This window comes from Hypanus sabinus, chromosome 3, assembly GCF_030144855.1.
Source record: "Hypanus sabinus isolate sHypSab1 chromosome 3, sHypSab1.hap1, whole genome shotgun sequence".
In the NCBI taxonomy this organism is placed as follows: domain Eukaryota; kingdom Metazoa; phylum Chordata; class Chondrichthyes; order Myliobatiformes; family Dasyatidae; genus Hypanus; species Hypanus sabinus.
The window spans coordinates 142,293,694-142,307,404 of record NC_082708.1 but is presented as its reverse complement, the minus strand read 5'-3'; the positions used below and the strand labels follow the sequence as shown (position 1 = coordinate 142,307,404).

At 38.6% G+C, this 13,711-nt stretch overlaps 1 protein-coding gene across 1 annotated transcript in view; it reads right to left on the bottom strand.

Annotated features, from left to right (window-relative positions):
• LOC132391709 (janus kinase and microtubule-interacting protein 1-like) overlaps positions 1 to 13,711 on the bottom strand; it is a 236,253-nt gene that overhangs the window by 13,259 nt on the left and 209,283 nt on the right. Inside the window, exon 11 of the mRNA XM_059965260.1 lies at positions 1,341 to 1,460. Within this exon, the coding sequence (XP_059821243.1) occupies positions 1,341 to 1,460 (120 nt within the window). The remainder of the gene's footprint in view (positions 1 to 1,340; positions 1,461 to 13,711) is intronic.

The following is a 13,711-nucleotide window of genomic DNA, read 5'->3' as shown; positions in this document are numbered from 1 at the left end:
AAGTGGCCAATCACATGTTAATAAGACTGAGTAGTCTAATTACTTCACTGCTCTTCTGTCAGGTTTATTTCAAATTTAATCAGCTGCATCAAAAATTTCTCAGCCCTCTTAGAACAGCATTGGCTGTATCCTGAGTGGAACAGCGAGGCAAGAAAAATAGAAAATGGCAAACAGTATTCTAGATATCCTCAATGTCGTCACATCAGGCTGCACAGAAGTCTCCTCAGAACAATAAAGATAGCCAGCACCTTTGGGGTAAGTATGATGTACAACCCTGGTGTCTGCACAGGCACTAGAACAAATGTGCAGCTTCCTGAAGAGTCAGAAGAGATAAGAACTACCTGGAATGCCTTCTGCTGTCTCAACGTGACGAAAAGGACCACAACAGCAGAGACCTATAAATGAAGTCTACAAATTTGATCCACTCAACTAAGAAAGCATAAAGTAGCATTGGAGACAGTCCAAAAGAGATTCATCAGGCTAATTCCTGGATGAGGATGAGCCAAGAGAGCCTGGGCAATTTATGTCTGTATTAATTTTTGCTTAGAATGAAGGGTGAAGTTATTCGAACATAGATATAAGATCCTAAAGAGGCTTGACGGAATTAATGCCAAGATGTTTTCTTCAGTGGAAGAATCACAAACAATAAGATGTAGCTACAAAATTCACTGAGATGCATAGAAGTTTCTTCTCTGGAATTCAGAGGATGGTGAGGGTCAGATTATTAGATATATTTAAAGTGAAAAATAAATTCTTCAAAAATCGAGGAATTGAGGATTGTGAGGAAGTGGCACAGAAGAGAAGTTGAGGTCAGGGAAGATGATCCATAATCTAACTGTATGGTGGAGCAGGTTTGAGTGGCGTGAAGATCTACTCCTGCTCCAATTTTCTATTGATCATGTGTCCTTGTGAGTGATTGGGAACTCCTCAAATAGATTTAATGATATTGCTGAGCTTTCCACTGATTCCACCAATGGAAAGAATGCAAAAGGCAAAATATTTTCAAGCACTTGGAAGGAAGAAGGCATCTGTAAAGAGCAGAGTTTCTCTCAGAGTCTTTAATGTTTTCAATTGTTCACAAATATTGTTATGTATTTCCAGCACTTTCTGCCTTAGTCTAGTAATTTGTACTGCTTTTAAGCATGTACAGTTGTCAATCAGAGATCTTTTCTTTGTTAAGCTAAGTGGTAAACCTATTGGCAATGCAAATACATAATGAAGTTTAATTCATTTTTAAAAACCTTTAGAGGCCAACATTCAATCCAATTGACTGCTGACTGCAGTTTAGTATCCATTCAATTCCAGCTAGATGTCCAGACAAACACAACAAATTCACTCACCTCTTCCAATTCTTCTTCCGGAGTTGCTGGTGTCCTATCAGTTGTACACGAGGCTAATGAAGAGGTTTCTGAATCTACTGATTCTTCATCAAATCCAAAAAATGTCTCTACAACATGCCTCTGAAAAAGAAGAAAATAAAACATGAGAAAAGTTTACTCATTCGCAAGGTGCTCCCGAGCATCACTAATTAGGTTGCACAGTCCTTCAACTCTCCTTTGTGTTCCTTTACTCAAAATCAATACATTGTAGAGCAAGTAATGTCAGGCAATTTGTCTCGTTACTTAGCTCAGAAGTAGTTTTAGTAGAGCTGTTGGGGTGTAATCGTTTGCTAATGGATAAAATATATTCTTGAGAAAGGAAGATGTCAGCGATGAGATATTAAATGGGTTTCACAACAGACAACAATGAAAGTGAATGTTTTGAGTAGCCTCTTTGAACAGTTTTTTTCACGATGTATTATAAAGGTGAGGAATACAATGATTATTTAACTACATCATATTTCAGATTATGCAGAGGCATTTCAAAACTTACCTGAATACCACTTCATCTAGAGTAACTATTAAAGTGTCCAATCATTTTAGAAATAATTTTATTTAAAAAAAATCATTTGTGCAAAACTTTTAAGTTGATCCTAAATAGACTGAATACATAATATTACACCCCATATAAAACTTCCCGTCACATATTCTGGTATTCTCACTCCAAGTGCAAATGAGCCTCCAAATATCTCTAGAAATGAGCAGATAACATTTGAACAACACATTTGGTTTACCATTACATGCTTTTGGTTGAATGATTCTGAACAGTCAGAGGTCTAAAAGTACCAGCCTAGCTTCACAACAGTGAGAACACACCCGTATGAACAGAATGGTAAAGCCATCATTATGAACAGCATTAAAAATAATTCTAGCAACTATCTCCTGGCCGTAAGCAGTACTTGAAAACCTGACAAGTTCAGAACTGATAAATGCATCAGTGAAGTTGTTCTTTACATTTAACAAGTGGTATACTTGGCCTCTCAAGAGGCCAAGAGAGGATTATTGTTCCCTTTGTTCTACATGAAAAATTAAAAGCAATTTCATATATTTTTAATGAACTGGTTGTACACTATGCCACAGGAATTTATAAGCTGTGCTCTCTCAAAGGCTTTGAGCTTTGTCAGATAGTCAAATAATGATTTATCTCTACTTGACCCCTTCATTATATGAAACAGAGAAAGCCTCGTATTTCAGAATGAAAACCGAAAAGTCTAGAAATCTATTGTGTGATACGTTTCTAACATTTCTTTACAGGATATAAGCAGCACAGCCAAATTCTGGTTGCGATGAAAATATAATTGTACCATTTTCTACAGTATGAGAGATTCTGCACATGCTGGAAATCCAGAGCAAAGTCACACAAAATTCTAGAGGAACTCAGCCGTTGAGGCAGCATCTATGGAGAGGAAAACTAATTCAACGTTTTGGGCAGAGACCCCTTATCAGGACTGACCTGCTGAGTTCCTCCAGCATTTTGTGGATGGTACTTTTTGTTGACTCATTGTAGAGCCTATAAGATATAGGAGCAGAACTAGGCCATTTTGCCCATCGAGACCATCATGGCTGATCCAACTTTCCTCTCAGCCACAATCTCTGCCTTCCTCTCCACATCCTTTCATGCTCTGATCAATCAAGAATCTATCAAGCTCTGCATTAAATGTACATAGAAACTCGGCCTCCACCGCTACCTCCAGTCAAGAATTCCACAGATCCACCACTCTCTGGCTAAAGAAATTCCTCCTCATCGGTTTCAGATGGAGTCCTCACAACATATTAGATAGGAAATTATAGGAGTTTGTCTCAATAATTATGAGCCAAGGACAATAGCTTGAAGATCCTTACTGCTGCAGTCCTTCTCTATGGCTGAGGTTTTGGAGTTGGGACATGCTATAGCAGCATATCCGACACCTCAGAACTGGGTGGAAAACAATCTAACCTTGATTATGAGGGGCTGCCTAAAAAAGAGGGAAAGCAGCATGCTATCACTATAATACGGTGTGCTATAGCACGTGTTTCTTGGCAAAATCCTTCAAAAGCATGACTCGTTGTTTGTTTCATATTAGAGTAGCAGCCCGAACCTGAGGCACAAAAGAAAGGTTAGGGTGGGGGAGAAAAAATTGTTGGGCATCCAGCAAAGGATAATTGGTAATACAGTCCAGCTGTTTTCACTTAAAGGCAAATTGAGAAAACATGAACGATATCTGAGTTTTACATTTTGATGTCCTGGAGATTCTGGTCCAGGTGAATGGAAAGATGCTCCATGAGCCGGCATGACAACAATGTTCAGGCTTCATCAGTTAAATCAGTCAATCTTCTCTCCCACCTTCACCAACAGAATGTTTCCTTCAACTTAACAACTTAAGCAATGACTGAGTGAAATCAGAAGTCAAGTCAAGTCAAGTCAACTTTTATTATCATTTCGACCATAACTGCTGGTACAGTACACAGTAAAAATGAGACAACGTTTCTCAGGACCATGGTTTACATGGCACAGTACAAAAAACTAGACTGAACTACGTAATAAAAAAAAACAGAGAAAGCTACACTAGACTACAGACCTACACTGGACTGCATAAAGTGCACAAAAACAGTGCAGGCATTACAATAAATAATAAACAGGACAGTAGGGCAAGGTGTCAGTCCAGGCTTTGGGTATTGAGGAGTCTGATAGCTTGGGGGAAGAAACTGTTACATAGTCTGATCGTGAGATCCCGAATGCTTCGGAGCCTTTTCCCAGACGGCAGGAGGGAGAAGAGATTGTATGAGGGGTGCATGGGGTCCTTCATAATGCTGTTTGCTTTGCGGATGCAGCGTGTAGTGTAAATGTTCGTGATGGCGGGAAGAGAGACTGCGATGATCTTCTCAGCTGACCTCACTATCCGCTGCAGGGTCTTGCAATCCGAGATGGTGCAATTTCCAAACCAGGCAGTGATGCAGCTGCTCAGGATGCTCTCAATACAACCCCTGTAGAATGTGATGAGGATGGGGGGTGGGAGATGGACTTTCCTCAGCCTTCACAAAAAGTAGAGACGCTGCTGGGCTTTCTTTGCTATGGAGCTGGTGCTGAGGGACCAGGTGAGATTCCCCGTCAGGTGAACACCAAGAAATTTGGTGCTCTTTACGATGTCTACTGAGGAGCCATCGATGTTCAGCGGGGAGTGGTCGCTCTGTGCCCTCCTGAAGTCAACAACCATCTCTTTTGTTTTGTTCACATTAAGAGACAGGTTGTTGGCTCTGCACCAGTCCGTTAGCCACTGCACCTCCTCTCTGTAAGCTGACTCGTTGGTCTTGCTGATGAGACCCACCACGGTCGTGTCATCGGCGAACTTGATGATGTGGTTCGAGCTGTGTGTTGCAGCACAGTCATGGGTCAGCAGAGCGAACAGCAGTGGACTGAGCACGCAACCCTGGGAAGCAAAACTATCAGAGAAGGATCAGACTAGAAATTTCTTCCCCACAGGTAAGGTAGATGAACAGACCAGATACCTTGTAGTGAAATTCTATTATATTGCAAGAACTATGGAGAGACTCAGCTGAAAGTTTAAAACTTCTGTTGAATTGTGCTGTAGTCATTGAAGTTTAAAACAAAGAACCTAGTTTGTCACAAGGTGGATAACCTCTGAAAACCACAATTCACTTCTCTGGAGCAATCTTTGGATCAAAGCGATTTTGCTTCCAGTGTCACCTCTGCTGACAGACTCTGATATAATCTGATCAGGTAGACCTAACAAGACAAATTTCCTTTCCTTAATTCGACTGTAAGAGTGGGATGAAAAATAACAGGAGATATGGTAGGAGTCACAGCTGGATTAAGCAAGATTGCAATTACAATTCCACTCCATACTTAAACTATTTAAGGTTAGTCAATATTGGATTAAAAAGAATACCAGTTTTCTTTTTACAGATTATCTGCATACGTTCACATTCTATGAGCAAGCAGCAATAGATGTTGAATTCCTTTTGTTTCTAATGTAACAGGAAAACTAATGTGTGCCTTGAAGCAAAATATTGAAATACTGTTTATATAATAATAAAGATATATTTACGGCATGATGCATAAATCTCATTTCAATTTTTCCTTGGGAAACCAGACTACAAGCAATAATTACACTATGAAGTCCTTTCAGGCCAAAAGCAATTTATTGTTTTAGTGAACATCAAGAAAGAAACACACTGAATAATAAATCAAAACTAAAGCATATTTACACTTCTATAAAATTGCTAGATTGCATATTTCCATTGAAAAACTGGAAAAGCATGAAATCAAATATTGTTTCCATAATAAAATAAAAGCCCAACATTAAATCATCCAACAAACAAACACAGTTAGGATTATGCTAAATGTCGGCAGTACTCTCAGCAGTTCCAATAATCATATAAACTTCATTAGCTTGGCTCTTGGGATTTTGCCAGCCCACTCAAAGGGTTTTTGAGCCATGCAAGAATAATTAATGTAAACACCGGCTGCAGTTTTCAACAACAAATCCCCTGAAACTAACTTGTTTAACTTATATAACGACTGTAAAGAGTAATTGACCAAAGTGTAAACAACTTAATTAAGATTCAGACCTATATCAGAAAAGTTAAAAAAAATCTACAGTACAAAATATTCCAAATAGCTTCAAAACAAAATAGATTCTTTGAAAAACAATCACACAACAGACAAATTTAAACAACACCAGGTATCTCGAGGCAGACAAAGACAAAAATCAGGTTTAATTTTGGTGCTGAAGCTATGTAGCCTGCAATTTTCCAGAAGGAACAAGAAGAAATAAATGACATTCAAAATAATTCTGAACTCTTTCATTGATTGGACTTACATTTAATTAGGTGTTTTTTTACTTCAATGAGACTAAAATTAGAAAAACAAACAGAGGGGCTGCTAATTTATTTGTCACTTGGTTTACATACTGCATACTGTATATAACAATATCAGCGCATGCTCTCATGAATGCAATATATCAGATATTGTCAGCCAGCAACTGTATTGATTAAAAATATCTAACATCACAGCAGATGTTCTAAAAACTAATGTGTGAATATGGTCAAAATTATAAAATCATTTGAATGGCCAAATACACAAAGTGAGAACTTAATTCGGAAACCACAGGACACATAATTCATATAATATTGAGGAAAATGTTAACTTGTTAAATATCAGAGGTTCTTTATTTCTGCTTACCAAAACATAATTTAATATTTCATGAAAAGTTTAATATCTACCTCCAGAGTGCTAAAGACAACTGTTCAATAATTTTATGTCTAAACTTTCATAGACAGATTCAAGATGGAACGTGTTGGAGTGTGAACGTCCAGCCATATGTAAAAGTCACGTTAGTGAAGAGGCAGTCAGGAAAAGAAAACTGCAGGGAGGGAAAACTGATAAAGCAAAACAAGACAAAAGAAAACAATCCTATGCTGAGTCATGTAGTGAGGATTCAGCTCAGTGATGAGTTCAGGGAATTAAATTACAGTGAACAACTAGGGACTTGAAGCTGAAATCTCAGCTCTGTTCTCCACAGTTTAATAGTGCCAAATGCTTTTCTCCCCTACACAAAAGGTATCTTTTATGAAGTATATTTTTGATAGGAAAAAGAAGAAGAGTATGTTATTTCACAAAAGTTGGCATGTCATAGGGTTATTCATACTTCTAACATACACATACATCCAACTTCCTTCCTACATTTACCTAGCAGTGTTAAAATGGCTTTATAGATTAGATATACAATTACAGTAATATAATGGCCTATGAAATTAACCCATGAATGCTTATTATATTGCTTTGACATGCTCACCTAGGCTAGGATAATAAAATGTAGACTAGTTTGTTCTCAGCAAATTGACATTGCCTGTAACGCCATTGGCAGGTGGGCCATAGAAAAACATCACAATTTATATATTAATATAATGAATAATTCCTGTTGATTTTGAGTATGTGTACAACTTTTTGACTAATGATTTTGTCACCCCCTCCTTACGTTTTTAAGGCCAGATGCAACATTTTGATTGCCATTAATTTAATCTTATTTGTTTAAAATCAGAATAATATGCATTGGTGAATGTGCTTTAATCTGAATTTTGCAGGCATCATATTGAGAGATGCCAGTATTGAAAATGAAGTGTTGAGTGTCAGTAGTAATTGTTCTCATCAGATAGCATGATTAAAAGATACAATGCGGTAAACCATAAACGTAACACAACTCTGGTTTCCCATATCAGCAAACAGGGCTATTCTGCTGGTTTACAGTTTGTAAAGGCACATAGGGAAATTAAGCATCCCTTCTCCTGAACTTCTGCATCACAAGTGCACTCTCTGAAAAGTTAATGGCAAGTATGCCCTGGCCAACTACAACTTTTGGCAACAAAACTTGCACTGCAGTGGACTTCAACATCCAACAGACAAAAGGAATCATGTCTCACTTCTCTAAAATAGGTTAACAAGTCTATATGTCAGAAACAAAAGGCTACCTCAATGTAGCTCAACCATTTTGAGCTCAGACTGACAGTATCAGCATTCATACTGATGATTAACTTAGATCTTGGTCTCATTTTAACCTCCTCATTCCAGGTATTAGCTGTCAGAATGGTTTAACAATTAAAGGATATACCATTTGCCATAAAGCATAAATGCAGGACTCTGTATCCAGAATCTAAGGACAATTATTTATTCATTTCCCACACAATTCATGTCAGTAAACAGAGGAAAACTATTAAATAATACAGGGTCCCAGCTGTATGATGGAGTTTGACACTGTCAGAACTCGTAGATGTATGTTAACTTGAGTATTACTTGAAAGTCTACCTGACCTGAGAGGACAAGTCCCCACACAATCACAACCACCAAAGGGAATACTGATTTTTCCAGTTGAAGTTTAAACCCATCCATAAAAAGAGCCAGACAGAGGTCGTGATTGAGTGCACTGAAATTACCCGGTCTACAGGCAATGCTGTTCATTAAATAGCTTTCCTTTGCCTCAACTGTACATCAATCACTCAGCATTGCGATTTCACTAGTCAATTTCAGACAAGATTAGCACTTCTAAGTATATCGGTGAGGCGCAGTGAAATACATTTTTTAAAAGAATCATTTGCATTCTCTGTATAGGTGGTTTTAAATTCAAATACTGTAGATGTTGCTTTGGATTTTCAGTCATGTCAAACAAAGTGAAAAGGCTCATTTCCATTTCTGATTTTCAAAGTGTTACTTCCATAACATCGATTTCTTGCTCTTAATTTACTTTGACATCATATCATTCAATAAAAGAAGCTCAAACCGTGTAGCTGGTATTACACTTAATACAAGAAACAGCATTACATACAAATAGATAAAGATATTTTAAATACTAATTAATTCATACTAATGTCCTCCAAAAGAAACATTTCAATTTAAAGTCAAGAATACATCACAAGATAACATTTCACACAGCTAGCAGGTGTGAGCAAACTTCCTCAGAAAAACCCAGTTCATTTGTACAATCACTTCAATAATTGCATCCCATGTTACTCAGTGAATAACTTATGATTCATTTGCTGGAAGGACAATCTTACCTTCATGCTTGTAAGTCATTTCTTGGCAGCCAGAGAAATACAGACAAACCAAAGCACATAAACAGATGAAACAGGAAAAATACAGAACTATCAGTAAATATTCCATTTTAATGCTCTAGTTTGCACTACCTCTAGTACTATTGTTCAGCCTGCATTAATACAAGGAAGATGGAAAAATCAATTACTATCATGTATATCAAAGAGGGAAGGGGAAAAAAACTAGTTCTCTCTAACTGCAAATATCACTGCAAAAATATTCAGCTCTTGTCTTTTATCAGCCCTGCTCTAGCGCTGCTTGCTTCAGACTAAAAACCTAGGAAATATAAGCATGCATTTGCAATGCCAATACTACTCAGGGCTTTCATGAAATGCCCTCTTGGGTCTTCTGGCTCCTCCTCCTGTTTCACAGCATCATTAGCACTGCTGATTTTGTGCAATAAAGCTCTCATTACTGGCCAATTTTTCACACACCACTCCAATGAACAAGAACAGCTAGCTCCATGATTTACAGGAGTAATATGAAAATTATGTTACATTTAACAATCAGAACAGAAAAAAGGCATCAAATTTTATTTTTCTTTTAGTCGCTTTTGATTACAGCAGAAAAAATGATCCACAAAGCATAAAAAAATCTGCAGAAAAAAATGTCAAAAAGGGTGCAAAGGGTTTATGTAGTTCAATTGACATTATATAAAAACAGCATGGCCTTATACAGACAATTAAAACTAAGAAATATAAAAGGCCACAAAGGAATGATTAAAATAAGCACACAGGCACTGACTATGAAATGGCAGTAATCACTTTGCATCAATGTACATCAGGGAGACAAACAAGATGACATAGTAATAGAGCAGACTATAAAAGATCAGAGTGCCCAACTTACCTTCATGTTGGGTGGTCGAGTTACCTGGAATGGATTCCCAACTGCAAACTTCTGCAGCAGGTCACTTCCCAAAAAAATAATGAGGTCCAGTGAAGCACAAGCCCTTTCTGAATGTAAAAGGTGGAACTGCTGTAATAACTGGTTCAGCAAACCCCCAGATAGCTGTCTCAGGTACCAAAGAGACTACATGTTGGTGAATGTCTCTGATATTGCCAAGCATTAGAGTCATCGCGAAGTACAACACAGAAACAGGCCCTTCAGCCCATCTAATCCATGCCGAAACTATTGAGACTGCCTTCTCTCTCTGACCTGCACCAGGACCACACTTCTCTTAAACATTGAAATCAACCTCGCATCACCACTTGATCTGGCAACTCATTCCACATTCTCATGATCCTCTCAGTGAAGACATTTCTCCTCATGGTCCATTTGAATTTTTCACCTTTTTAACCGTAACCCATGGTTGTAGTCCCACCCAATCTCAGTGGAAAAAGCCTGCTGGCATTATATATACCCCTCATAATTTTGCATACCTCTTTCAAATTTTCTCTCTATCTTCTACTTTCTAAAGAATACAGCACTAAACTATTTAATCTTTCCTTATAACTCAGGTCCTCCAGACCCGGCAACATCCTTGTAAATTTTCTCTGTACCCTTTCAACCTTGTTTATATCTTTCATGTTGGTAGGTGACTAAAACTGCACACAATACTCCAAATTAAGCCTCACCAATGTCTTATACAACTTCAACATAATATTCCATATCCTGAACTCAATACATTGATTTATGAAGGCCAATGAGCCAAAATCTTTCTTTACAGCCTTATCTACATGTGACACCACTTTCAACAAATTGTTCTACCACATTCCTCAGTGCCCTGTGTAAAACCTACCCTGAATGGTCCTATCAAAGTACTAAACTTTGTATTTGTCTGCATTAAATTTCATCTGCTATTTTTCAGCCCATTTTTCTAGCTGATGCAGATTTCTCTGTAAGCCATGAAAGCCCTCCTCACTGTCCACTACATCCCCAATCTTGGTTAAAATAGATAAAAAGCTAAAACATGCAGTACAAGAAAACATAACTGAGTTTCAACTGACTCAATTAAATCAGAATATGTTTTATATTGCACCTTTAGTGTCTTGAATTTCTAGTGTAACAACTGGAAGATCTATGGAAGTTCAAACCAATCCTCTACATTCCACTAAATGTCTAATACTGTAGAACACACCATAGAAGTTGCCTAGCCTGCTGAGTTCTCCCAGCATTTTGTGTGCATGTGTATGTGACAGAACAGGCTCACCGTGTGAAAGTTACATGTGTTTGTAAAATCCAGGCCCTTGTGCAGAGAAATACTGAATAACCTATAAGCATTTTTGTAGGAGGTTTGTAGGAGGTGAGCAGGATTTGATGTTTTGACTGTCAGAACATAGAAGAAACTTCATAAGACCCAGACTACATAATGATCCTGTGATTTCTTCACTGAAGTCAACTCAAGAGCATCCTTCAGGAGGGTGATCTTATGGATGACATCCAGCCAGTATGGTGTACCTGGTCAAGTACCAAAGACCTGTGCTGATCAGCTAGACGGAGTGTTCAATGTATCTTTAACCACTCACTTTGGAAGTCTGAGGTACCCATCTGGTTCAAGCAGGCTTCAATTATACTGGTGCCTAAGAAGAACATGGTAACCTGCCTCAATGACTATAGTCCAGTAGCACTTACATCCACTGTAATGAAGTGTTTTAAGAAATCTGTGATGAAACACATCAATTCCTGCATGAAAAATTACTTGGATCCACTCCAAGACAGGTCCACAGCAGGTCCATAACAGATGCCATTTTACTGGCTCCTCACTCAAACTTGGAAAATCTGGGCAGCAAAGATGCATACATCAGGATGCACTTCATCGACTGCAGCTTGGCATTCAACTGGCATTCAGTCCATGAAAACTAATCAATAAACTTCAAGACCTTAGCCCCAATACGATTTTGTGTAATAGGATCCTCACTTTTCTCACTGCAGATCCCAGTCAGTTCAGATTGGCAACATCTCCTCCATGATCTCCATCAGCACGAGTACACCACACTGCTGCGTGCTTAGCCCCCTGATCTATTTGCCTGACTCTTATGACTGTGAGGCTAAGCACAGCTCCAATGCCATATTTAAGTTTGCTGATGACATCATTGTCATTGACCAGAGCAAAGGTAGTGACAAATCAGCATATAGAAGGGAGTTGGGAAATCTGGCTGAATGGTGTACCACGACAACATCCTCTTAGTCAACATCAGCAAGAACGAGGACCTGACTATTGACCAGGAGGAGGAAACCAAGGGTCCATGAGCCGGTCCTTATTAGGGATCAGAGGTGGAGAGGGTCAGCAACTTTAAATTCCTCAGTTTTATAATTTCAGTGGAACTGCCCTGGGCCCAGCATGCAAGTGTAATTACAAAGAAAGCACAGCAACATCTCTACATCCTCAGAAACTATGTGGTGGAGAGTATATTGACTGCTTGCATCACAGTCTGGTATGGGTAAAGCAACGCCCATGAACGGAAAATTCTTCAAAAAATAGTGGGTATGGACCTGTCCTTCATGGGTAAAGCCCCCCCCCCCAACTATTGAGCACATCGACATGAAACACTGTCACAGGAAAGCAGCAACCATCATCAAGGCGCCCCTCCCCACAAGGTCATGCTGTCTTTTCACTGCTGCCATCAGGAAAAACGTACAGGAGCCTCAGGACCCACACTACCGGATTGGGGATCAGTTATTGCACATCAACCAACAGGCTATTGAATCAGTAGGGATAACTTCATTCACTTTCATTTTGCCCTTCAGTGAACTGCTCCCACAACTTATGGACGCACTTTCAAGGACTCTACATCTCATGTTCTCAGTATTTATTGCTTATTTCTTTATTATTAGTGTTGTTATTATTATGTCTTTTTTCTCTTGAGCTTGCACAATTTGTTGTCTTTTGCATATTGGTTGTTTGCTCGCCATGTTGGGTGCAGCCTTTCACTGATTCTATTATGGTTTTGGATTTATTGAGGATGCCCACAAAATATGAATTGCAGGGTTCTGTATGGTGACATATATAATAAATTCGCTTGACCTTGAATTTGAATTTGTGAAGGCACTTAAGATTGAAACAGAAGAGACAGATACTAAATTAGACAAGAATGCCATTAAAAGATTATATGAATGCAATTCTAAAGAAGCAAAAGAGGTTAAGTTCATCTATGAGAAAATAGAACACTTGACTGTCAATTCTATTAATGCAATCAGCATTTGCTTCTGTTGTCAGCAACTCATTATGTGCAAAAGAGTTGAACTGTTGCATGCATGTCCAAGATGGTACAATTAAAAATAATTTTTTGCACACGGCATGCAATGTTGTCCCTTGATTCTTAAACCCACCTACAATAAAAAGATAAATAATGATTTACATTCCTCCATCAGGCTGCTGTTTATTGATTACAGCTCAGCATTCAGCACCATCACCCCCTCAGTACTAATCAACAAAACCTGGACCTCCCTCTGCAACTAGTTCCTTGACTCCCTCATCGGGAGATCACAGTCAGTGAAATAACATCTCCTCTTCACTAGCAATCAACACCAAAGCACATTATGGATGTATGCTCAGACAACTGCTCCACTCTTTCTACACCCTTGACTGTGTGGCTGGGCACAGCTCAAACACCATCTATAAATTTAGCGATGACAAAACCTTTGTTGGCAGAATCTCAGATGGTGATTAGAAGGCGTACAGGAGTGAGACAGATCAACTGGTTGAGTGGTGTCACAACAACAACCTTGCACTCAATGTCAGTAAGACCAAGGAACTAATTGTGGACTTCAGAGTGGGGAAGCTGAGGGAGCACACACCAGTCCTCAT